This window comes from Medicago truncatula, chromosome 1, assembly GCF_003473485.1.
Source record: "Medicago truncatula cultivar Jemalong A17 chromosome 1, MtrunA17r5.0-ANR, whole genome shotgun sequence".
In the NCBI taxonomy this organism is placed as follows: domain Eukaryota; kingdom Viridiplantae; phylum Streptophyta; class Magnoliopsida; order Fabales; family Fabaceae; genus Medicago; species Medicago truncatula.
In genome coordinates, this window is record NC_053042.1 from 49,334,833 (window position 1) to 49,362,602 (window position 27,770).

At 33.6% G+C, this 27,770-nt stretch overlaps 3 protein-coding genes and 1 long non-coding RNA gene across 4 annotated transcripts; 3 read left to right on the forward strand and 1 right to left on the reverse strand.

Annotated features, from left to right (window-relative positions):
- The first annotated feature begins 6,977 nt into the window (after positions 1-6,977).
- On the forward strand, positions 6,978-8,671 carry LOC25485092 (uncharacterized). The gene has a single exon (XM_013614243.3). It carries the CDS (start codon positions 7,036-7,038, stop codon positions 8,395-8,397), a length of 1,362 nt encoding a protein of 453 aa, XP_013469697.1. The 5' UTR covers positions 6,978-7,035; the 3' UTR covers positions 8,398-8,671.
- A 6,132-nt stretch (positions 8,672-14,803) lies between these two features.
- On the forward strand, positions 14,804-16,139 carry LOC25485094 (heat stress transcription factor B-2b). The gene is made up of 2 exons (XM_013614245.3): positions 14,804-15,240; positions 15,333-16,139. Exons 1-2 carry the CDS (start codon positions 15,010-15,012, stop codon positions 16,011-16,013), a joined length of 912 nt encoding a protein of 303 aa, XP_013469699.1. The 5' UTR covers positions 14,804-15,009; the 3' UTR covers positions 16,014-16,139.
- A 283-nt stretch (positions 16,140-16,422) lies between these two features.
- Positions 16,423-17,826, forward strand: LOC120577922 (uncharacterized). Its single transcript, XR_005643865.1, has 2 exons — positions 16,423-17,256; positions 17,338-17,826. It is a non-coding gene; the product is annotated as an uncharacterized lncRNA (long non-coding RNA).
- A 4,933-nt stretch (positions 17,827-22,759) lies between these two features.
- Positions 22,760-26,935, reverse strand: LOC25485096 (leucine-rich repeat receptor protein kinase EMS1). The gene has a single exon (XM_013614247.3). The coding sequence runs from the start codon at positions 26,720-26,722 to the stop codon at positions 22,907-22,909; it is 3,816 nt and encodes a 1,271-aa protein (XP_013469701.1). The 5' UTR covers positions 26,723-26,935; the 3' UTR covers positions 22,760-22,906.
- Between the last annotated feature and the right edge of the window lie 835 nt (positions 26,936-27,770).

Below are 27,770 nucleotides of genomic sequence, written 5' to 3' on the forward strand. Positions count from 1 at the left end.
AGATTAAATTCTTGTTATGCTGGTTTAGATGAAGGTATTAAGTGTCAAGGAATGAACCTCATTTCGTTGGCACTTGAATATCATCATCTAAAGCAAACCGAACAAAAATTTATTTTTTTCAAAGGAAAAACATGAATGCGGGGCGAAATGCTTGAGTCCTGTTGTTTAGCAAGTTTGAATTTACCCCATTCAAAGGTAAGACAATTGTTGTAGTAGGAATGCACATTCCAACTACAACAATTGTCTTACTCTAGATGGGGCAATTCAAACTTGTTAATCGGCAAGACTCCAACATTAGTAAGCATCTTGAACGATGATATTCAAGTGTCAAGGAATGCACCTCATTCTTTTGACACTTGAATATCATCATTCAAGATGTTGATCGTATGTTGGAGTCCTGCTGCTTAGCAAGTTCGAATTTGCCCCATTCAGAGGCAAGATAATTATTGTAGTTGGAAGGTGCATGTAATGTAATGTAATTGCTAACATACATGTCGTTTATGTGATGTAACGAAACCTTAATTAGACTTTTTTATTCGAATTCACACTGTCGCAATTTTTATTCAAATTCGCTGAATTTATTCTAATTTATTTATTGACTTTACTCGAATTTTTAATTCAATACGCACGCAATCAATCATAAAATAAATGCAACAATTAACAAAAATAAAGAAACAAAAATAATAGATATAAAATATCATTTTATTAATATAATTCTTATTACATTTACAATGGGGTAAAACTAAATCTGCGAAAAAATAAAAACCACCAGAAAACCTACCTAAAATAAAACCACCAGAAAACCTAGCTTCTTGAGGTAAAACTAAATTTGCACATTTAGTTTTACCCAATCATGTTCTTTTTCCAAGAAAGCTGCTCACTACTTATCTTTTCCCCATCATTCCCACTACTTATCATTCTTTCTCTTTTTACACCAAAATAAAGAAGGAAAAAAAGAAGGAAATGAACGAGATTCATGGGGGGAGAGAGTGAGGAGGAGAGTGAGAATGTGAGATGATGTGAGGAAATGGGGAAGTTTAGAGGTGTATTTATAGGGGGGAGATTGTAACATAGGTTATATCTACCATAAATAGGGTCAAAAAACGTGTAAAAACTTAACAAAAACGTGTAAAAACAATTAAAATGCATTGAACAAAGTCAAAAAAAACGTGTGTTCTTGAGCCAAGAATTAACACTCGCGTGAGTTAACTCACGCCAGTTTGGCAGGTGGTCAAGAACACGTTTTTTGGACTTTGGTCGGTTATTCAACACTTTTATTGAGTTTTTTGACTGCATTTAGTGCATATGAAACCTATGCACTAAATAATTTTCAATTAGGCCTTTATTCTTATTTTTTGGTTACATTTAGGCCTTTATTCTAATTTTTTTTATTAACTTTATTCTAATTTTTTTTATTAACTTTATTCTAAAAAATGTGTAAAATAGTGTTAAAAACGTGTGGATTGAATGTTGAAAAACTGACCACGGGTCAAAAAAACGTTTTATTCTTCAGTTCTGCACCGGCCAACTAGCGTGAGTCAGAATACACTAGCGCATGTTAAGTCACGTAGCTAGACTTAACATAAGTACACATTATAACTAGCTCATGTTAACATGTGTAGGGGCATTTTGGACTTTTACTTTGGGAATGAGCGAAACCATTTGAGTAATGAGCAAAATTCCATTTGAAATATGTTTAGTTATTATTTAAGGTTGATAAACTCATTCACTTGTTTTATATCCCATTCAACTTAACATGTGTAGGGGCATTTTGGACTTTTACTTTGGGAATGAGCGAAACCATTTGAGTAATGAGCAAAATTCCATTTGAAATATGTTTAGTTATTATTTAAGGTTGATAAACTCATTCACTTGTTTTATATCCCATTCAACTTAACATGCACCTCTATGCTGCGTTTTCTTCCTTTTATATTATACTCCCTCCGATCTTTTTTATAAGAAGAGAAATCAAAAATCATCAAAACCAAGACAATTATTAGTTGTTGTAATTTTTTGAATATTTTTACAAATATACCCTCATAAAAATTTGTGAAGTAATAATTTAATCATTAGAAAGATCTCTAAGTATGAATGAAAGTTTAAGAAAACGAACCTGCAATCTCTCACTTTTGAGGAAGAGTGATGTTCAATGTAGGGGCGTTTGCGGTGCGGTTTGATTCAGTTTTGAGCAAAAATGTCATCCAAACCGCGAAATAAAAAAAACATGCGGTTTGGTTTGGTTCGGTTGATTTTTAAAAAGTCATCCAAACTAAACCAAACTAATGCGGTTTGGATTGGTTCGGTTTGTGCGGTTTATCGTGAGATAAAAAATATTACATTAACTCTAATATTGGCAACTTGTTACAAAATAAACATAGGACATTTTATTTTGATGTTTATATGATAAAATATTAGGTAAAACTTATATCAAAATAGGTAAAATTAAGAAGAAACATAAGCATGAAGCAAATTATTAGGAAGTAAAGGATATAAATTCATCTCTGTAAATGAATTGAAAGAGATGGAAAGGAATTAGAATCGAACCTAATGGTGCAACAATGAAAAAATTGAATCAAAAGAGATTATTCTTGAGTTATGTAATTGGACTAGTACATATTTAAGTAATATTTATTATTCTTGCGGTTTGTTTTGGTTCGGTTGCTGAGATGCAAACCGCAAACCGAACCGAACCGTGCGGTTCAGTGCAAAAGTCATCCAAATTCATCCGAACCAAGTGCAGTTTTTTGCCGTTTCGATTTGGATTGGTTTGATTTGTGATTTTTCTATTTGGTTGGTTTGATTTTAAACACCCCTAATTCAATGTTCTAAATCTTTATTTCTATAAACTGATCCTAGTCCATCTAATTATAATACAAATGAAAATAACAAAGCAATTTCTCAAGCTGCAAATTTCATTCACTATTAATTAACAATGATCCATGAACTGCCAACACTTAAAACAAACATAACATCAAATAAAATAACATCAACATGCTCAAAACAAACATAACTTCAAATAATATAACATAAACAAAAATCAAGATAAAAATTTGGATTGAAACATGTTCAATGTTCTACATCTTAATATTATAATTAAGGTGATATCAAACTTTGAATGTAGACTTTTGAATCTACCCAACTCAAGTCTTGAAATTCTTTATATATCATTTTTGGAATCATAAACAACCCACTTCAAATTCTCTTTCTCTTTGAAGACAAGCAGCACATGCTTGTCGTCCTCCGAAGTATATAATATCTTTGTAAAAAAGTAACCAGAATCACCAAAGTAAGAAAGACAAATCAATTTAATACAAGACTCCTCCTTATATCCGTATTCCTTCATAAGCCAAACATCAAGAGAAGAATGAGAACTTTTTCTAGAAAATATGCACAAGCATTCCCTCATTACACCCAAGGTCAACATATCAAAATTTCCATAATCAGGCAACGGTATTTCTTGATAAGATTCCTTCCCCAAATGAAGAGAAACAATGGTAGACAAGTCATTTGAATCGTAATATGTCAACCAATTAACTGTGCCACTTATGAATATTCCCATGTGACCATAATAAGGAGTCATAGCAGGGAGGTCCTTAATCCTACTCCAAGAGTCTGTGCCCAAAGTATGAACTTTAACTTGAGTTTTGCTGAAAGAATGCCAATCATAACAGAACACACTAACAACCTTGTAATTGTCGATGAAAGGGTCATAACCAAAAGCATTTCTAGTTAAACCATCTTCTTATGGAATTTCTAAAGAGGGTAAATTCTTTACTTTTCTTTCTAATGCAAGGGTTCCACAGAACAGTTTGACGTTTATTGATTGCGGAAAAAAGGAGACCATCGCAAGAAGCAATTCGGGCATCCCAATAACTTGGAATACTGGGAGAGTAATCAAGTTGTGTGGCTTTAGATGTGAAAATAGATTGGATTGGAACAGAATCAAGTGGATAAGACATAACCCTTAACTCTTTTGGGGGGGTCCATGACGTTGTGATGAGATGGCGGTGTTTGGTTGACATGCGAAGGTGATTCTTAGCAAATTTGGGATCAATTGAGATTAGAGAATTCCACGACTTGCATATGCAGCGGAGTTGTAGAAGAAACTTGACCGGGAGTCTACACAATATTTCGACAATGATATCGAAAGGAATATAGGTCAGCAGAGGTGGTGTTTGAAGGAATATAAGTCGCTGCTTCTTCTTGATCACGGTTGTTTCCTCTCATACGTTTCTTTTTCTCCTTCAAAAGAATATTTGCATAAAAAATATATTATTCTCTTTCAAAATATATTTGCATCAAATCGTTCTTCATACGGTACAAAAATATATTTATTGTCCATAAATATATTTTTAGCACAAAATATATTTGAAACAAATCTTTTATATTTTTAGCAACAATATTCTCCATCCATCAAATTTTGAATCATAGTACAACACACATGAAATTGGAACGTGACCAAAAAAATTGGGAAAAAGCCGCGTCTTTACAGGAAAAAAAACCTATTAAATTTCATGGGTTTGATATAGTGGTAGGTTGATAAAGAGTTCACGTAAGGATTTAGGTTTAACTCTTGTTGTCGATATGATGACCCGATAGATGATATATTATAAGTGTTTGCAGAGTTTTGATGTCTGTTTTGATCTTATGAGCCCTTAAGCTCAACTCACATAAACTTTATATCTTTAAAAAAGTCTTGAACTAAAGAGTTTCTGGGTTTGAATGTAAATATTTTTACAAATGTTCGTTGAGCCCTAAGGTTCGTAACCCTTTACCCTAAATATATATTTTTTAATAAATAGAAGACTGGCTATATTGATTACAAAAAAATAGTGACTTTTATCTTTTTTTTAGTCTCTTAATAAAATAGATGATTCTTTTAAGTTCGATTATTGGATTTCAAACAATGTGTGTGATAGAAAGACTAACTTTTTTTTACAAAGGTTTAGAAATTAATTTGATTGATCCTCGTGAGCATAGCTTATTTTTTTTAAGATAACTTAGTTGGTATAGATATTACAATATGTAGGAACTAATGTTCAAATCCTAATACCATACTTATTAACCTTAAGCGGTAACATTTTGGTCACTAGTCTATTTGACAAAAAAACTAACTTGATCGATTAAAAAATGTGTATAACCTATCTATTACATTTGTATAGTCCATGGTTCAAATATGAGAGAAAGAAAGTTTAGAAACCAAAGAGTTTGAGTTTTTGATTGATCCCTGTGAGTATAGCTCAGTTTTTTTTAAGATAAATTAGTTGGTAGAGATATTGTAATATGTACGAATTGAGGTTCAAATCATAGATACCTTGCTTATTCACTTTAAAGGGTAAAGTTATGGTCAATAGGTTACTTGACAAAAAATAAAACTAAGAAATTCAATGAATTTGAAGAATAAGGATTTAAATTTATACACATGTATATATATATATATATAATCTAACTCTTCTTTTCAATAAATAAAGTGTGATTAAGAGGGATGTAGAGAAAAGTTAGCTCACTTGGTTAAAGATCTAAGATTCGAATCTTGGTAAGAGACAAAATATTAACATTCTAACATTTGTCATTAAAAAAATATTGGAGTTGTGTGCATTTAGAAGGTATGGCTATATTACAACCGATCACATATGGATTGTCCGATCAAGATCAGATGACTCATATTTAAAGTTCGAATTGAAAATCTAAACTCTCCAATCAAGATCGAATGATCCATACGTGTCGACCACATGCAGTTAAACTACACTCAATTCAAATCCCTATGCATTTGGATGTCAGTTGGGTGGGATTTGAACGTGAAAGCAAACATGTGCTAATTAATTTAGTTTGGGGAAGCAATTTGGTGTTTTGATTTTTAGAGGTAAATTAGTCCCTCTTATTTATTTATTTTTTAAAATTTTGAATCATTTTAGAAAAAGCTCAAATTTGTCCCTCCAAGGATATTCTATTCCCACTTACTCCATTAAATCCTAATTTTTTCCATCAACATTTACAATTCATTTTGAGACTATGGGAGAAAACACATGGAAACCGAACCACTACCTTGTATGACTTACCCACCGTCCTTTCCCTTTCATCTGATGTTGGGACTATTGAATGCAATTCTTTCCATTAAAGGAACAAAATCAAAACTAACCTTAAATGGAAGGAATTGAAATTCAGCAATATTAACCTTAGATGGAGGAAGATCAACTTTGAACGACGACGGATAGGTCAAATAAGATGGTGGTTCGGTTTCTATGCCATGATTTCTCTCATTTTATCAATCGGAGTAATTAAGTTTGATGTGATTAGAAGATTAGGATGTAACGAAATAATTAAGGATAAAATATTTTAAGAGGGACTTATTTGACACAACTTACTAAGGGACTAATACAAGCCTTTTAAAAAATAATTCAAAATTAAAAAAAGTATGAGAGATTAACTAATTTAGCCTAAGAAATTGACACAACAATGTTTTCCACATTGGCATTTGTAATCACCATTTCATCTCTTTAACCTTACACACGGATAATCAACCAATCAAATTGGACTTAAAATCAACAGAGGGACCAATTTATCTATCTATAAAAAAAATTGCAAGAGACTATCTCTTTTATAGAGATTAAACATATATTTAATATAGCACGTCTGTATGTTATAATCGCGGTAACTCAACGGGATTTTCTAAAACTTAACTCCAAGGTGGTCTGTGTATCAAACATACAATAAATTGAGTTGCTTGAAAATTTTGAAGATAAAAATGAGTCTTTAATTTTTTTACATTTTTGGTTTATGAAAAGAAGACAAACGAATAAGACCTTTTTTGGTGGTTGTCGGGATTCAAACAGCAGATCTTGAGTTAAGTTCACGACCGCACAACCGAACAAGACCAATAATATGAGACAATACTCTTATTAACTAAGCACAAGACCAATAATATGAGACAATACTCCTATTAACTAAGCACACTTGTCTTCATATAAGTAACAAAGCCTCCAAGTAACGCCATTTCACCAGCTCTGTTAACAACAAAACAAAAGAGCAGTCACAATGCTTGAGTTCGTTCTATTCTACAAGAACCCATTACTCCACGCATCACTCTCCATAATCCTCGCTTTAACCCTATCCTTCTTCAGAATCCCAATCCTCTTTCTCTACGCTCTTCAAACCTACATCCACCCCGATTCTCAACCCCAATCCAATGGCCTCAAAGCCGCCATTCGCCGCCCCGGCACCGACGGAACCACCACCGAGCTCCGAAAGAGGAACAAGTCAAAGGAAAAACCCGATTTCGACGAAAACAATGCTCAGATCTTTAGAATCAGGCTTGATCAAAGTCACCTTCAATCTCGTCTTTATATTGATCAGTATTGTGTTGCTTTTACTGTTTCTTTTGTTACCCTTTTCGCTATTTTGCTTCAGAAGTTTTTGGATTGTGATGACAATAATGGGTTGTTGGCAAATGGGGTTTTTGTTCCGATTTTGTTATCAATTTTGAGTCTTTATACTTGGGGAATGTTGTTTGTTAAGGTTACTTTTGAGAGATCTGCGTCGAGGAGGTCAGAGAAACAATTAAGCGTTGTTTTTGGGGTTTTAGGGGTTTTTTTAGGATTGTTTTTTGTTCCTGAAGTTGCTTCTTTGGTTTTGGATTTTGATTTTGGGGTTTCTGTTGATGGGTTTTGGAGGGTTTTGATATCTGTGATGATGGGTTGTCTTGCTTGTTTTATGTTCATTCCTGCTATACGAAGTGCAAGATCTTTTTGGCTTGGAACTGATCAGATTCGTTGTAATTTGTCGATGATAACTTGTGGGTTTTTTAACCGAACGATCTTGTATGTGAATCAAATCTTGCTTATTTTTGTTGCTTTGATGTGGATTACGCCGCTGGCTGAGATTTTTGTAAACAAAAACTACAATAACAGTAATGGAAATAGTGCAACAAGGAGTGGAGTTGGTAATGTTGAGAGAGTGGTAGGGAATGTAGGGTTCTCGCCATCTGATTTTGACAACTTTAGGCGCTGGTGCTTGTTGGGATCAAGTTTGTTGCAGATTGTGGCTTTAAGGGCGAACCTGCAAATGTATCTCAATGAAGCTTTGTTGTCTTGGTACCAAAGACTTCATGGTGGCAAAGTTCCTGAATTGGATTACAGTAGAGCAAAGATGTTCCTGCATAATCACTACTTGTGTCTTGTGGTTTTGCAATTTCTTGGCCCTCCTGTGTTGGTACTCACCTTTCTTGGCTTGTCTCAGATTGATGGTCCTTCCTTTGAAAATTTCCCATTGGCATTGCCTGGCTCTGCTTTTTTCAAGGAGGTTGCATTGTTTTTGGCTTGGTGGGTGACCTTTCTATGGGCGATATTCTCTTCAGTGATCCTTTTGCTACATCGCCACTGTATTTTGTATGTTTCTTGAACCTTTGTTTTCTACGGCACGGTTTTATTGGGTTAGCCTTTTGTTGTAAGTTGAACACGTTTTTTTTTAGAATTTTGAGAAGAGTGAGAAAATTATTGGATTTATAGCATAAGTTTTGCAGGTTAGTCTGCTCATTATGATTCTTTAGTTAACTTCAATACATTCAATTATGACTGACTTGTATGTTATAGTTATTATTGGACATGAGAATCATATACATTAAACTGATTATAGAAAGACCAAAATTATATGGTATTTCACATTCCCTCCAAAATTTCGTGCAAAACTACACAATTATAATTCGTAAGTAAGAGTTAGATATGATGTATGACTCTATGCTAGAAATAGAATCAATTGCCGGCTCATCATGCTATTAATGGGCAAGCCTAGCAACCTGTATAAGCCATTTGTGTACTTTCCTTTAACTAAACCTTGTCATGTTTATGCTGGAAACAATTTAGATGGTATTATTTTAGTTATTTCGTGTCCAATTATGGCATTGCTACATCTGTGCCGTCGGCTGCTTTCTTTCTTCGCCTACACGACAACAGTGTATGAAAAATGGAAATAAAGTTAAATCTGGGCATGAGTGTTAAATTGTTTCAAGATCTATGTTTGTTGCACTTATATACAATATATATCGCATGCATGATAGATTCATTGCGGTTCATTTAAGTATAATTATGAACACTAGAAGTGTAGGTAACATATTATCTAGTTTTGGAATTGTGTTGAATATATAAACAAATAATAACTATTATATTCCGGTGTAAACTTATTGGCCCATCATTTTCTGCGATAAGAATAGCCGGTGTGTAAACGGAGACTTGAAACCTATGTATTTTGAGGTCTTAATTTTGCAATATGATTTCCGTTCATAATAATAATTGATTCTTTGTGTCTGCATAGCGTATCACATGTCTGTTGGTATGATAATGTGTGTACACATGACGCACTACTTCTGTGTTGCACATTGGTGCCACTCAATTGCTGAAATCAACTCACTATTGTAGAATTATTATTGAGAGGCTGTCTTCAATTGTTATGGTACTATATATTTATGCTTGCATGTTCATCAAGTCATTAGAGAGCTATTTTCATTTAGAGTAGTGCTATTTTGGCCAACATGTTCTATGAAAAATGTAGCATCGTTTGTTTTAGCTTCAACTACTTCGGATTGCTTTGAGAATACATAAGGCTTTAAGCTTAAGCATGTAATGTCATGGTAGCCCAATTTCAGATTCTAGGATAGCGGTAACATGGATTATTGCAGTTAACATGTAAGTTTTATGCAGCTCCTTGCAGCATTTCAGATGTGACTATTTACATATAAAATCACATTTTCGGGCAGTGCATTTACTAATGTCTTGACATCAGTGTTGCAATTCCTATACAAGTATGACAGATGTGCTATGTTACATTGTTAGCAATATATTAGTTAATAATGATCTCTAAAGGTTATAGACCATTTTCAATCAAATTCCAACACTAATGCTGGAGTTTGAAGGGAGTTAAAGTATGCTTTCTCGTATTCATTATGTCACCAGACTGTAAACAGTTCTGTACACAATTGTTTATTCCTAATGGGAAAAAAACTATGCATGTGTGAGGACTTGTGCAATGTGTTGTTTGAAAATATATTGTTTGAAACTATGCCTGTTTCCCATGATCTTTCTTGGTTGAAAGTGTATATTTCAACCTTGAAGCTCTTGGTTCAAAACTGGAGTCTACCGAATTCAGAAATATATTGGTCTACCGAATTCAGAAATATATTGTTTATATCTATATATTGTTTATGCTTCAAGTAAACTTGTTTGAAAATAACTCTAGAATATGATACAACACATCCCACATTTATCAAGAGTCACTTTTGTAAGTGTTTTTTTGAAAGTAGAGAAACCTCATCTACTGATAACATATGTAGTCTGTTCATTGTGGATGTACTGAAGTTATGATTGACTTTTCTTTTGGTTTTATTAGTATTGCAAATAAGACGGTACAATGGTCAATAATGTATCGATCTTTCTGATTTGTAGTACCTTTAAGCCCAAGTCAATTTCCATTCTCTATTCTCTATAGTGGAATGGAACTTTTGGTGTGGTAATGGTATTAAATGGTATTAATTGCTTCTGAGGATGAAAGAGTGCTAATGAGACTTATTTGAGGTTGTCTGACGTTATACTCTAGATTTTAGGTGTCTGTTCCATTTCCTGTTGTATGGAAATTTTTACTTGCAGTGTCATATAGCCATAGGAGGAGGTACTAGGAAGATATGTAATCTGAACCAACTATTATGAAACTCTGATTCTAACTCGTTTTAGATAGGCATTTATTGACGATAATTACCATCAAATTTTAAAAATATACAAATAAATGTTGGTCCTTTGGGATAGAAGCCATGAAATTCCCTGGAAATAGAAAAAAAAAACTAAGAAACCGGACAGAGCACAGAAAACATAACAAACATTTGCAGCTAGTGAATTGACCTGTAACGATTTGTCTTAATTTTCATTTTATCTTTTCTTTTTGATACACTATCATATAAATGATGGATAGTAGTGTGTTCTTGGTTCTACTTGGGAAAATAAGTTAAAAAATGGATAGAGTGCAAGACCGAGACAGAGATGGTTAGAGTGTAGTACTAGTACCTAGCAAGGGAACACGATGGAGTGTTACCTAGGTGTTTTGCTTCTTTTTTTTGTAAGTATTTTTGGACTCACAAATAATGCAGTCTTCCGTTGATCTCTACTTATGTTTTGAGCGATCAGAGATAAAGAATGAGCCATCAGTGAAAGTGGACATGTCATATGTGTTTTTCTTATGCCATCTTTGTTGTTCACTCTTCGTTGGCATGTTTATGGTCAAAGAAGCTTATGTGTTGATATCTAATTTTAAATCAATAGCATATTCTCCTTTGGATAACATAATAACATAACTTGGAATAATTTGGTTACTTTGAAATAGTTATCAAATGTTTGCTTGAGGATTGTTAGATGATCGACTTTCAACTAAAGATAATTTGATTCGTACAAGGATAGAGGCGGGCTAGGTGGGGACTGGAGAGGGCCATGGCAAAATACAGGGAACTGGTTTTGAAGAGATAAACTACAAAAAAAATTATAAAAAGGAAAACAAAGGGATAAACTAAAATCAAAGAAAATCGAATAAGAAGGAGAATAAAAAGATAAACTATAATAATTTGTTATTTTTAAATATGGGAAATTAATTTTAAATTTTACAATATGACTATTAAACACATACAACTTTTCCTCTCAAAAGAAAAACTTTCACAATAGAATTTAATTTTGAGATGGAAAAAGATTCATGTTGGTCTTAATGTTTTCGTGAGTTTAGCTCAGTTGGTATGAACAATGCATAAAATATGTAAGGTCTGGAGTTCGAATTCCGACCACCACAAAAAAAAATGATTATCTTTTTTTAAAAGTAGTTATTGAACGATTTGAAATATAAAAAAAAAATTAAAAGGTGAACGGTTTGGAATAATTGTATGTAATGGATTATAAAATTTTCATTTAATTTATAATGAAAAACATAAAGATACCTATAATATTTAATTTAAAATAAAATTAGATAAGGATTAATTTCCTAATTATTTTGACAGCGTGAATACGGTATAATTATTATTGAGAACATTCTAGATCTTACGGTTACCCTTATAAAATAACACAACCTATTCAATCATCAAACCAAACATAGTGTAAGTTTGCGATTACCTTCAAAGATCTATTTCACTTTTTTCTTTAGTCAAAAATTAAGTGAAACAACATGGTTCCAACACTCTGTCTCAATGGTTGCGGCTTTTATGGTTCTCCTTCAAAAAATAACCTTTGTTCAAAGTGTTACAACGATTATCTCAAAGAAAACATCAAAAAATCAAACGAGGAAAGCTTTGTTCATGAGTCATCATCTACTTGTCCTTCAAAGAATCCTATTAATGATTTTTGTGATGTTGTGGAAGCTATTTCTCTCATTGACAATGAGAACATGAAGAAGAAGAAAAATAGGTGCAAGAGTTGCAACAAGAAGGTTGGACCATTAGGGTTCGAGTGTCGTTGTGGCGACGTGTTTTGTGGAATGCATAGATACCCAGAAGAACATGACTGCACAGTGAATTTAAAGGAGATTGGTCGCCAAATATTGGATAAACAAAATCCTTTATGTATGGGTGATAAGTTAGAACACCGAATCTAAAGATAGTCAATATTTCTATTTCTTTTAGTTTCTTCTTTTTTTGAAGAAAGTTTTTTCTTTTTCATAGGAAGTTTTTTTTATTTTAGTTTTTTATAACAAGAATTGTAAACATTTCAATTCTTTATGATTTTTTTTGGGGTCAAATGAATATATATTTGTTATTATTAATCATTCATTGTTTCTTAACTATGACATATTTTAAGGTATTAGCATTGTTGCAATTTGAATTATAATTAGTAACTATACCTTCGAATTATTTTTATTTGAATTATAATTTATATTTGTAACTATGACCGTTGAATCGTTGGATACATGTAATCATAATTATCTTTTTATTGATGCAATTTGAATTATGCTTATTTTATATATCTTGTCTATTGAGCGAATTTACCTTGTGAATCTGCTAACCCTAGGTTTCATAACGAAATGTAATTTATCGAGAAATCAGGAGATAATTAGTATGACATAGTCTGCCACACTTTTATGCCTTTGGATTTTGATAACATAAGTCCGCTACTAACCCTTTGGGGGCAATATTACATAAATTATACCTTGAGGTGTAACTAGGATTGCTCTACTTTGTTATGCGTTATGACCATAAACCTCAAACCGTAGCAGTTGAATTAGGAACTTGATTTACCCAACGAGGAGATAGGGGATCAGAGGAATCCTTATTGTTTCACCATTTTCGTTCATTCTCTTTTATTTATTCTCGTTATTTTGCAAGCAACAAATCTTATGCGGAAAAAAAAAAAAAAAAAAAAAACATTACCGAGTAGGAAACTCACAATCTCTATGGAGACTATATCTACTTACTATTTTATTGCTCGTGCGATGTGGTACAATTATCGAATTTCATCATTAAGTATTGTTGATTTTTCAATAAGTCGGTTGTATTTTACTTATCTTTATTTTTCTCCTAAATATTCAAAAAATTCCAAAAATATTTGTTTTTATTATTTTGCTTTGTTTTAATTTTCAGCAAGGTATTCTAAAATACTTATTTGTATTTTATGTTGTTATATTTAGTCAAATATTCTAAAAAAAGATTTACAAAAACCATAAACCCTAACAAGAAGCAATTCTCTATCGTACACAATGCAAATATTTATCAATTATACAAAAGTGAAATATGCCTTTTATTATTAATGCATTTCACCTTCAATAAAATTATTAAAGTATATCTTGAATATTTTCTAAATAAAACTGAAGAAATTTATAATATAAAAAAGCGTAAATACCTTCCTTAGTTTTTTAAGTTAGATGTCTATACTTTAACCTTTTTTTTTTAAAGAATGTCTATACTTTAACTTGGATAGTCTATGTCATGTTAGTTTTTATATTTTCATTCCAATACCATTTTATACCACTACTCTTATTTTAAATGAAATGTATTAAATTATCGTAAATTTATGGTATCGATAAGATATTTTTTGAGCGGTATACAACTATGAATTTAATTGTGGTGCACTGACTGTGTAAAGACACTTTAGACCGTCAACCAATAGAATGCTGTCATTTCATTTTCTCATTTAATATAATTAATTGAATTAAAAAATAAAATTAATTCCATTGATTGCAATGACATGATATTCTATTTCGACGCCGTTGTCCACAGCTTAAACCCACAAGCCCAACATCCTTAAAAGACAATTGAAGGATGAGAATACCATTTTAACGCACAACCAAGATGGTATTGTTTCCTTCAGGAAAATACCACATCACACTGCCCTTTTTCTTTAACGAAAACAAAAAAATAATACTCTTGGTTGGTTGAGTCTGAATAAAAACATCTGATTATAAAAATTGGAGGGCCAGAATCTAGTATCACAATGCAATGATACAATTTATTAGTTTTGATGTTGCCGCAGATGTTGTATGTGCAAACATGCTGCTATCATGAATCTGCTAAACCTCAGCACATCCGTTTGTTAATCAATAGTGTTTGTAAAAACTCCACCATGATTGCCACCGTTGCTGCGCTATAACTGGCATGGAAGATAAATTGGAAGTTTTCGTTGAGGATTAATTAGTATTAATCTCATTAAAAGAGAAAATGAAATGGCAGCGTTCTATTGGTTGATTGTGTAAAGTGTACCACAATTAAACTCGTTCAACTATTGAGTTACATGAAGCCACTTTTAATTCTATTTTGTTTGTTTCCAAAAAATGATAAGTGTAGAAGTTTCTTCCTTATCCTTATGTTAACGAAAAATCCGGTAATCAATCTCCACATGGGAACGAAGTTTCGCGATAAAAAAGACGTAACATAATTATTCCTTCTCTCCATCAATACATATCTACTATCTTTCCATCTCCATTATCTTTCTTCTTCATTCTCCTTTATACTCCTTCGTGAACCTTCTAGAACTATCACCATAAAACAACTCCTCCTCCGCCATGGCTCCGTCGGTGGAACACAACGGCGAGTCTCAGAAATCCACTCCGACGCCGTTTCTCACCAAGACATACCACCTTGTGGATGAAATCGCCACCGACGATGTGATTTCGTGGAATGATACTGGAACTTCCTTCATCGTTTGGAATCCAACCATTTTCGCTAGGGATTTGCTTCCTAAATATTTTAAGCACAACAATTTCTCTAGCTTCGTTCGCCAACTCAATACTTATGTAATTCATTCATCATCATCGTAGCTGTTTGATTATTTCAAATTTTTATTTGAATTTATTTTTTAATTTGTGTTAGTTTTGGTTATTTTCAGGGATTTAAAAAAGTTGTACCTGATCGGTGGGAATTTTCGAATGAATCTTTCCGAAGAGGTGAGGAACGGCTTCTCGGTGATATTCAGCGACGGAAAATCGTTTCAGCATCACTGGCGGCAGCTTCCAATGCCGGTGTGACCGCGACAAAAACGGTTCCGACAGCAAAGCCTATCGCGTCGCCGTCAATTTCAGGAGAGGAGCAGGTTATTTCTTCGAATTCCTCGCCGTCGATTTCTACGGCGGCGCTTTTAGACGAGAATGAGAGATTGAAAAAGGAGAACATGCAGTTAGCGAAGGAAATGGAGGACATGAAATCGCTCTACAGCAATATATTCAATCTTCTGTCGAATTACGTGAATTCTCAAACGGAAGGCGGTGCGGAAGGAAAAGAGTCTTGCTCAACGGCGTCGCCGGTGAAGACGCTTCGTTTGTTACCGGAGAAGCGGTGCAACGGCGAAGATGCAGCGGTGGAAGATAGAAACCCGAAGCTGTTTGGAATAGCGATTGATGCGAAGCGAGAGAGAGAAGGACGGTGTATTGAGGATGATGTGGTGTTGAGCCTGAATCATTCTGTTCATGTGGACTTGAAATCAGAGCCGTTTGATTCAAGGAAGGGTGAAAAGAGGAAAATGATGCGGCTAAATCAGTGCTATAGAGCAAATCAGAGTGTTTGCAATTGACATACGAAGTTGTATCAGATAGGGAAAACGTTAGGCTAAGTAAGGGGTAGTGGATGACGTACACACGATTGGAACTGGTTTACCAGAAGCTTCTCAGAAGATAACGATACTTTTATTTCTTTTTCAACTGTTTTTTTTTTTTTTTACTTTAGAGTTTTTTTGCCGATGAATGGAATTGAATTTTCTTTTTTTGATAAAATATTGCCATTGATATTAGTATTTAGGAAAATGTTATATGAACACCCTTTAATCATACATTCTATTGTACACTCCATGCATTATGGACATTTTGATAAATTCATCTCACAACCATACTTTCTCTTTCATCTCCTCTCCCTTTTCCTTGCCACATGTCAGGATTTTGTGTGGGTGTAAGAGGTGTATTGCCACATGGAGGTGTACATGTATCACCACTCGTCTTCCGAAAAAATTATCAACATAGCAGAATAGAAACGGTTCCATTGAAAATGTACCCAAGTTTTACTGTTGTTTTGTTCCTATACCAGTTAGAGATAACATTAGTTATAAATCCTATGAATCTCACGCACACAATCAACTACTCTCCCATTTTTCTCAAAAACCTTTGCACCATATTCCCATCCTTAATCCCTGAAATTTCTTACTAATCTTCATCTCTACTTGAAAACAATAATAAACACCACCATTCTCAAACCTTTGATTTTTGCAAGTTCATTTAGAACCTCAGTCTCAAACACATCCTTTCATCTATTCCATTCACACTAATTCCTAATTTTAAAACTATAACTTTGTTTCCTTCAATCCATGCCATTGAACTATTAAAGAAACCCTCATCAGTTCTTCATAACCCCTAACCATGAGAAATTCTTTAATGATCAAGATCGTTAAACACCATGCCTTTTCTATGTCACTTCCCCCATTGGTAGGATTCTTCTCTTCCTTTTAATGTTGAATCTTAAATGATATTTTCCTTTTTACTAAAACAATGGCTATCATCAGTGGATATTTTACCATTCTTGAGGCTGGTAGTGTACCCAAGAAACTCGATCCATCCACCAACACATCATTTTGTCTTTGGTTATTCATGACTTAAGTAAGACTCTTATTTTCTTTTTATGGATTTCGATTTCCTTTTCAACTAGTGTTCCTAACTTCGTTGACTAGATACTTGTTTGAAAGTTCTGTTTTCTATGTTGTCAAAATATAACTAGGAGGCTCAATCCTTGCCAAAAGCCATCTTGTGTCATTGATCTACCTTTCTTAGGTAAAAATCAAATGTATTGTTCTAGCATATAATTATAAATTATGTTTTAGACTTAAAGTGACAAATGTTTATGATTTATAGACATGTTAGTAGTTATGAAGAAACAAAGCCGTGGTGGGAGGAGCCAGTCAAAGGAACCAAGGATTTTGCCAGTCAAGCATGCCAAGGTAAGGGGGTGAGCGATATCGATCTGAAATCATAGACATAGTGTTTGCAGGACGAGCAGGGACAGTTTAATTGCCTATTTTGTCCGGGGCAAAGCTAATTATCAAATCCCATTGAAAGTAATTAATGAACTAAATGATTAAACAACTAAGTGAGCTTAAAATAAAATTAGAAATGATATTAAGGTGATGTGTGCTTTACTTTTTCCCTCACTATGCAATTAAATTTTATTCTCGAATACATGGATATGTGAATTACCTGAAGTCCTTGCTAAGTGAGGCAAATCAAATGTTTTGTTGTTAGTTATGATTTCGCTGTGAGTTTCTAATTAATGCATTTGTGACTATTTGTTACGAATTGTCTCCAGTTATCAGTAAACCGTTGTGTACTTTTTCATGTCACTTAGATGGATTTCGGTGCAAGTCAAGCGATCTTATGAGAATTTGAAAGTATCCTCCTCCGCAAGATCATAAACTATTCATAGTAGAGGTTCTAGTGAGTCAGAGTTATTACATATGTTTTTTAGAAATTGCAAAATTTATTCACATCAAGAGCGTACAAGAAGCACTGCTAACTCGTGGACAGAAAAACCAGTGATACAAAGGTCACTGACATACCAGAAAAACCCCAAAACAGTCCTACACCCATCCTATTCCTAGAACCGAACACATCACAGGTAGGAAAACAGGAAGCAGAAAGCAGAAATTATAGCTAAAAACAGAAGCTGATGCTGTTTTATGCAAAAACTGACAGCAAACCAAACCAAAAACCGCATACCCCAGCCTCAGCCTCAAAAACTCAGCCTAACACAGCTCCTCTACCTTAACAAGCACTGCTGTTACATATGTTGTTTTCATAAAGAGTGGCATTGTGAAGAATCAAGTGTATATGTTTGGGGGAAGTTATATCATGAAAATTGTCGCTGAAAAAACAATAGCATGCATCATTATGGGTGTGTTTGGTTTGGAAGAGAAGTTGTGAAGAGAGAAATATGTGAGAAATAGAGTAGATCTGATGTGTTGTTTGGTATAAGAGAGAGATGAGAGAAATAGAAGAGAGAGAAGTGTTGATTATTTATAAAAGTACTAAGATACCCCTACATTAAAAAATCCATTAAAATTATTTAATCTTTTATTCAAATTTATTTTCTTTAATTAAATTATTTATTTAAAATTTATATCAATTAAATTAATTAGTTTTTTTTTTCTAATTTAAATTAATTAGTTTAATTGAATTAAGTTAAATTAATTATAGCTTTTATGTATTTTAATCAATTATTAAGTCAATTTTAAAAATTTACTTACTCACTATATTCCGTACTACTCGGCATATGGAAATATTAGGAAAGCAACACTTTATCACCACTAATCACAGGTAAAATACTCTTTATAGGCTACCATAACGAACTAAGAGGTAAAAAGAAGAAAAAAAAACATTAATTCATAGGCTACCAAAACCATGTAACAATGGAGGGGCAAATATGAAAGTTAGAAAGAAAAAAAAAAACCTTTCTTAGCTCTTTCATCGCTCATGTGGAGAGATATAAAAACATGTGTGTCCCACATGTTTTAACTCTCTCTCCTCTATTTCTTTGGTCTGTCAAACAAGAGAAATAGCCACCTTCTCTTCTACTTCTCTCCCCTTAACTTTTCTCTCCTCTAATTCTCCTCTACCAAACACAGTGTATATGTAAGTTAGTCATACTGGAATTTACCTAGGGGAAGACAAACTGATAGCTTTGCAGCTAGGATTCAATGCAAATGATATTGTTTCTTTGTTAGGGAGGCCTCTTGCTGCCATATTCTCACTGTTTCCTCGTATTCTCTGTCAGAAAGTGAAAACTCTGCGAACGTGAAGATGAAGCATTCGTGGTTGACTCTTTCTCCCCATCCGTTTGAGGTTGGTTTGGGTTGTTGTTGATATGATGGTGTTGAAGTTGTTGTTGGTAGAATTATATCCCAACATGGCTGTATCGTTGCAAGGATTTCTCAGATGGACTATCCTTCGCTTCATTTGGACCATCCACCAAGGAAACACTATGTATGTGTTTGGCATCACTTTTTCAGCAGCCAAAACTGAGTTTACTTTTTCAAACGTGGTTTCCAGATTTTTTTCTTGTTTGGGTGAATGAAAAGTGCTTTCAGGAAACTCAGTTTTGATCTCAAAAGGCCAGTACAACAGAAGCTGGTATTCCTAGCTTCTGCTTTTGTGAAACTCAGTTTTGATTACAATGACATGTATAGTTACCAATATACCCATGTTTTCTTCCCCAATTTCCCATGAATAAACATCTTTCTTCTTCTTCTTCCTCAAAAAGAACATCTTTCTTCTTCTTTATTTTTGCAGATCTATCCTAATTTTGTTGGATTTGCAGATGAAAAAGGAAAACAGTGATGAGTGATGGAGAGATCTGCTCTTAATTGATGAGTTATGTAATGGAGAAATGGTATGAGAGAAAAATGGTGAAATTGGAAAGAAGAAAGGTTAGAAGAAGATGGAAAAGGAAAATGTAGAGTATTGAGAGGTGGAGAAAAAGATGGAAATGGGTAGTGGGTAGAAGTGGAAGCTTATGGAGAAATGAAGAAGGGAGAGTGGGGGAGACGTGAGGGAGTTATTAAAAATAACTCAATTGATCTATTTTTTTTTTTTTTTTATGAAAAAACTCATTTTTTTTTTTAAAAAAAAAAAACTCTTATAATATGAAAGAGCAATGCTATTTCCTACGAAAGGAAATCCACGAAAACCACGATTATGTGTAAATGCCCTGCACAAGTAGTAGTATTTCTTTATTATAAAATAATAACAAAAAATTGGGTGATTAGTTGAAAACGCGGTGGTGGTGGTGTATTCTTGAATTTCGTGGATTCAGTAGTCGTGGTAAAAGGCATTTCCCAATGTGAAATTATTATTTTTAAATCAATTTGTGAACCAATCAAAATCCATTTATGATTTTAGATAAATTTAAATAATTATTTTAATTAAGATTGAAATATTTAGTTTTAATTATAAGGATAATTTAGTCATTAGACATTCAAAATCAATTTTGATTCAAACTATCCAAACAACATCAACTCATAAGAATCACTTCTAGTAAAGTGTATTCAAACATAATCAATTCACATACAACTCACTTTTAATCAAAATCAATTCACTCAAACTCAATTCTATCAAAATCAATTATCGCCACCGCTATACCAAACATACATTATGTCTTGACTAATCTATCTTTAACGAGTTTGATTATTAATGCTTATGTAAATGTTTTTATGGTTGCTATGTTATGTTTCTTTCCCCATGTGTTTGTTGAAATGATTGAGAAGAATATGTTTCACGGATACTATATTCGGATGAAGAAGAAGTTTCTCGAAATGATCATCAAATTATCCATCTTCCCAATCTTACAAATGACTTGCCAACTTGCGATTGGATTGGTCATCTCAAAGATCATTGGTAATCGATTTGAGAAAACACCCGTAAATACTTTTTTTAAAGTTGGATGAAATTAAAGATCGTGGATCTCGAATTATTACCCACCTTTGGCCATTGATGGAAAAAAATAATTTGGTCCTTAGAAATAAAATTTTGATTTGTTAACACCCTATTGAGTATTGACTTATGAATTTTCTACATGTATCATTAGTGTGTATCTAGCTATCTTAATCACTTGTAATGGTCTTAAATTGTGGATGAGAAATGCCCCAATTCATGATCTTTCGATTGTAATTCCTATTCTAGCATTAGAGTGAATGCACATATAAATATTGTAATTCCTATTCAGTTTCTCGAACAATATTCTGTTCTCACTTGTAATGGTCTTAAAATTAGCAAAGATCATATTTAAAACAGTAAGTAATTTTAATGTGTATCAATAGTAAATTAATATTTACTCAAATATGTCACTTGATCAAATTTTGAAAGATTTTTTTATGGTTAGAAAATGTTGTTGTTAAAACAGGTTAGTGGTGGGTAAATCATGTCTGGTCAAAAAAAAATCTTGGGTTGGAGCCGTCGAACTATTCATACAAATCATCTTGCATAATACGTTCTTTTATTATATTTCACTTAAACATGAGTTAACTAAGTTCAACTTGACTTGGACAAGCTAATGTATATGTTTCTTAACAGTTAACACCCTTAATCCTACATTCTCAATTGACTATTAACCAGAAAACAAGAAAAACAACTTTTATATCCCTAAGCCTACGTTCTCACTTACCACCCGTATATAGGTTATACTAAGAAACTCAAATATGAAGCATGATGACCACCCTAACCACCCCATCGTTGGTCAACCTATCTAACCTCTAGTAGGGCACGTCTGATTATAGTAAACTTTAGGAGAAGATTTTTTTATAAGTTTTAGGTAATTGAGTATTTTTGTTATATGAAGTTCGTGAGCCTAAAACAATGATTTTTGTCTCACTTTGAGCCAGTACACACACAAATATAATGGTTTGGCTTATTGACGTTTAACCAAAAAAACTAATCCAAATAGTTTAGTAAATATGACTGATATATAAAGTATATAATACATCCAAACTTTTCTATGTTGTCAAAAATAAATATAATTGTGAGTCTTTGTAAATACAATTCAGATAGTAGTTGAAGAGATGTTAATACACAAGAGCTTGAATTTGTATTCAGCATTTTTTATTTCTCTATATTTAAAATGTGCGAGTCTAACCACTAAACAACCTAATATTAAAAATAAAAAAACATACAAAATTGTGATTTGCACAAATGATTTAGCCTTTCATTAGATGTGCCTTCTCAAGCCTAAGTGTTTTTGTACCCAAAAAAAAAAGGAATAATAACTCATAAGTTTTGAATTTTTTTTATTTGTAAACAAAGTGAAAATTTTGCAGATAACTATGAAAGTATAATCTATTTAATAAATTAGACTAAAATTTAAATAATAAATTTTGTTACGTTACTATCTTTAATCTTCTACTCCAATTTAACATATATACTTCAAAATTACTTTTCAAAATTTTGCTAATGAAAGGATACTTGCTAGTTGTTTCAAAATTTAACATCATGCAGTTTGAGATACTAGACTTGCATCTCAGGTAATTCTTGAATAGTGAAAAATCACAGAAATTCTTGAGAATAATATTGTTTGGACAAAGCCAACATGAAAAAAATGCATTCTTTTATACTGAAAACAGAACATATAAAGAGATAATAATCTGATTACACTTCTTCAGTATTCTTTTTTCTATGTAGCTCATACCATGCTCAAATCATTATATTTCACTTCAATCTTCATTAGGGTGAGTAACAAGATATTCCTCAGTTTAAGCAAGAGTTTCATCTTTGTAAACATATAGAATAAGAATTATTTTGCAAACAAGAACTTCAAATAAGCATACAGTCTAGATTAGATTATTCAACTCTGAGCTTTTGTTTGGAGAAGTTTGCAGTTACATAACTAACTATTAATACTACATCAGCTACAATGACATAATTTAAAACTAGTTAATCACTAATCTCCTTTCATCCCCTTCAAGAATTTGTGCACTTGAAACATGGTAGGCCTGTTAGCGGGATTATCAGAGAGGCATACACAAGCAATCTGCAGCATTTGAAGCATCATCTGCTTAGAGTCCGCGTCGAGAACTGTTGGATCAAGAACATCAGCAGCTTGACCCTTCTTGATCTTCTGACCAACCCATCCAACCAAGTTTCCACCTTCAATCTCTTTGAAATCTGGTCCTGTCGGCTCTTTTCCAGTCACCAATTCAAGTAAAATGACCCCGAAACTGTAGACATCGCCTCTTGTTGTTGATCTTCCACTCTGTCCATACTCTGGTGGAATGTAACCAAATGTTCCAGCAATATCAGTGCTGATATGAGTCTCACATGCACTGATCAATCTTGCTAGTCCAAAATCGGCGACTTTCGGCTCAAAATCTACATTTAGTAAAATGTTGCTAGCTTTAACATCCCTGTGAATGATGTGAGGTATGAAACCGTGATGAAGGAAAGCTAGTCCTTTTGCTGCACCCGTCGCAATTTTGTAACGTTTGTTCCAATTGAGGATTTCGAGTCCCCCGGTTCTGTTTCTCAACCAGAGATCTAAGCTTCCATTTACCATGTATTCATAAACAAGGAGTTTCTCCTCACCCATTGAGCAATAACCAAGCAATCCAACTAGGTTTTGATGCTTTATCTTGCCTAAGGTTTCCATTTCAGCCATGAACTCACGATGACCCTGCGTTTTAGCTTCGCTAAGCTTCTTCACAGCAACTGTTCTTCCATTTGGTAAAGTGGCCTTGTACACAGTTCCGAAACCTCCATCTCCAATTATGTTTGTCTTGCTGAAATTCTCAGTAGCTTTGAGGATATCAACTAAAGTTAATTTCAGAAGAGGCTGCTCAAACATTGCTACATTGATACTCAAAGGTTCCTTTGATCTGCTACTGCTCAAGAAGTAAAGATTCTGATCAACATAACTGTTAAGTTTCCGATCCTCCAGGTCCTCAGGATCATTTTGCTTCCTGCTGATCCATCTATGCAGCACAAAAGCAAAGATCAAGGTTACTAATATGACTGCGATGGCAATTCCACCAAGCCTCCATACATTAAACAATGAATATCTACCAATGCTTTTGACCTCACAATTTGTACCCAACATCTGCCCACAAAGGTTTCTGTTTCCCAAAAATCTAACTTCGGATAGGTTTTGGCAAATACCAGTTATTGGAATAGGCCCTTCCAATCTGTTTTGAGAGAAATCAAGGTAATTTAGATTAACTAGGCTGCATAACTTCTCTGGAATCTTTCCAGATAATTGATTGCCTGAAACATCAAAATAAACAAGTTGTATTAGATTCCCAAGGTCCAAAGGAATCTCTCCAGTCAACAGATTTCGGTGAAGATCCAAAATCGTCAAGTAGGAAAGATTTCCTAAAGACCATGGCAAGTTTCCATCAAAGCAATTGCAACTTAGATTCATTGTCTCAATCCTCCATGTCATGGAATTTGAGAAAAGCTCCCCAACATGGCCTGAAAGCTTGTTATTCTGCACGTAAAGCCCAACAAGGCTTTGCACACCCGACATAATGGACGGTAGCTCACCGCTGAGTTCATTATAGCTCAAGTCCAAGTGAGTCAATTCCTTCATGTTCCCAAAACTAGTTGGAATAGGACCATACAGCATGTTTCCTGTTAAATTCAGCTTCACCAAAGCAGTCAATTTTCCAAAATTTCCAGGGATGGTACCTGAGAGTTGATTCTGTCCCAAATAGAAACCTTGGAGTGTGACAGCATCTCCAAGCTCCGGTGGAATGGAACCTGACAACAAGTTTCCAGACAAATCCAAAGTTGTTAGATTTGTCAAGCGCGAGAGTGATCTTGGAATGCTCCCTGAAAGCATGTTGTTGCTAAGCAATAGATCCACAACCACTACACAGCTCCCCAATTCATCAGGTATGGTGCCAGACAATCTATTATGAGAAAGATCAAACACACCAAGGTGTTGAACAAAGCTCAAATCAGGTACAGTAAGTTGTCGAAAATACGAAGATTCCTTGGAAGGAATAGTCCCAGACAGATTATTGTGAGAAAGAACTAAGCACTGTAATTCACTTAGTTCCACCAATTTTTCAGGAATTGAGCCATTGAGTTGATTGTTTCCAAGGTCCAATGTAGTGAGTGAAATACAATCACCAAGCTCAGCTGGAATGTTTCCTTCAAGCATATTTCCATTCAAATTGAAAACTGAAAGACTTAAAAGACTTCCAATTTCCTTAGGAATAGTACCTGTCAAACGATTGTTGCTAAGAACAAGCCTTTGTAGAATAACTGCATTTCCAATCTCCACAGGAAGAGAACCCTCCAAGTGGTTATTAGCAGCAGAAAATTCCATCAGTGTTGATAAATTCCACAAACTACAAGGTATCTGTCCACTGAAATTGTTGTTGTCCAAGTCCAGCACCATCAAAGGAAGCTCAGAAAGGTACTGTGGTATAGAACCAACAATCTGATTATTCATCAAAACCAATTGAGTAAGGTTCTTACAATTCACAAAAGCTTTCTCAATTGTACCACTAAGGTTGTTATCATCAAGATCAATCTCCGACATCGATGCGGCGTTACAAAGCTCCTCAGGTATAGAGCCTGTCAACAAATTACTACTCAAACTGAGATGCTCCATCACAGAACAATTCCCAAGCTCAGGTGGAATCACACCTGAAAACCGGTTTGCCGAAAGCAAAAGAGAATCAATATTACTCCACTTCCCAAGCCAAGAAGGCAAAGGACCATGAAGAAGATTCTTTTCAGCTGAAAATGTCTTAATAGGAAGCATAGAAAGCTCTTGAGGCAATGACCCAGATAATGAATTAAAAGAAAGCATCACATTAGTCAAATTTGAACAATTTCCAAGCTCGGATGGAACTGACCCATTAAGCTCAGAAAAAACAAGGTTCAAAATTTCCAAATTTTTCAACTTCCCAATAAACTTTGGAATAGAACACCTTAAAGGGTTATAAGAAAGATCGAGCTTTGTCAACAATTCAAGGTTTTCCATTTCTTCAGGTAATGGACCCTCAATCAAACAAGAAGGCGAATACAGAACTTCAAGCTTTGTAAGCTCTCCAATTTCCTTAGGCAATGTACCAGACAACTTGTTCATCCCAACGTAAAGTGCAGTCAAATTCTTCCAATTCCCAATCTCCGGTGGAATTTCGCCGGAAAACGAGTTGTTTGAAATATCAATAGAAATCAAATTCACAGTTCCGGTAAAAAGACTTAACGGAAGAGAACCTGAAAGTATGTTATTGCTAAGGTCTAAAAACTGAAGCTTTGTCAAGTTTCCAAAACTCTCCGGTATATCTCCGGCGAGTGCATTACCGGAAAGATCAAGTGTACGTAGTTTATTTAAAAAACCAAAATCCGGTGGAATTTTTCCGGCGAAAGAGTTTGAACCGAGGCTTAGAGTTTCTAGCTGAAACAACCCACCAAGCTCACCGGGGAGTTCACCGGAAAACTGATTATCTTCAAGGTTGAGTAAGGTGAGAGAGGTGAGAGAGGAAAGAGTGGAAAGAGAAGAAGAGATATTGCTTCTGAGGGAACAAGAAGGAAGAGAGAGTGCGGTAACTCGACCGAGTTGACACGTTACACCAACCCATTTACAGTGTGAAGTAGTATTGTGCCATGAAGAAAGAAAGTGTGAATTTTGAAGTGACCCTTTGAAAGAAAGGAGGGAAAGTTTTTCTGGGTTTTGGTCGTTAATGGCGTAAGAAAGGTGGAAAATGAGAAGGTATGAGAGTAGAAGAATATTGAAAGGAAAAGCCATTGAAGAGAGTGAAGAGAAGAGCGTGTTATTGGTGTTTGATTTAAAGGGATTTGGAGAGAGTAGTTGAGGATGAAAATAGTGAAGAGAGATGAAGAAGGGTGGTGAAGTGTGGTAGTGGTTGAAGAAGAAGAAGCACGAAAGCCATTGTTAGTATGAGAAAGAGAAATGGTTACATACAGTACAATGCTAAAAGAAGAAGGATGTGTCAGAAGGTAGCACGCATCGCACGTGATTACAACATTCATAACGGCAAATAAACCCTTTCTTACACCAAAACCCTCAACACATTTTTATATTTTTTGGACATAGAATTATTTATTGAGTAGTAGCAATTGCTAACAATGAATTGATTTAAGAGAACTAAAAGATTTTGCATATTTTAACATATATTATGAGTTTGATTAATGATTCTAGGTTAATTAAGTTTTTATTCTCTATATTTATATGCAGTTTTGTTTTTACTCTCTATAAAAACAAATCGCATTTTTTAGTCCCTACAAAAATTTTTGTTAGTGTTTTTAAACCATGTTAAATTAAATGTTGTTTAATTATTCTTAAAATTTTAAATTTTTTAATGATTTTTTACATACTTGTTTAAAACATTATAAAATGTTCCTCCGCAATAAGTTAGCTCAAAATTTTATTCTTAAGTCCAAATTTTCGTTAGGTTTATTTTGAATTTTTGGCGTTTAAAAAAATTATATTTAATTCATTACATGTTAAAAAATTCTAATTTTTTATGAAAAAGATTATTATAATGTTCTTAATATGTCTGTTAAAAATCATTTAAAAATATAAAAGTTTAAGTACAATTAAACAAATTTTAATTTAAGATGGACAAACACATACTTTTAGTCCTTGTAAAATTAAAATTTGCTTAATTGTGCTTAAACTTTTAAATTTTCAACATATTTTTTACATACTTATTTAGAACATTATACAAAGTTTCTCCGCAAAAATGTAGTTCAAAATTTTATTATTAGGTCCAAATTTTCATTAATATAATCTTGAAAATTTGGCTTTTAGAAAAAATCATATTTAATTCATT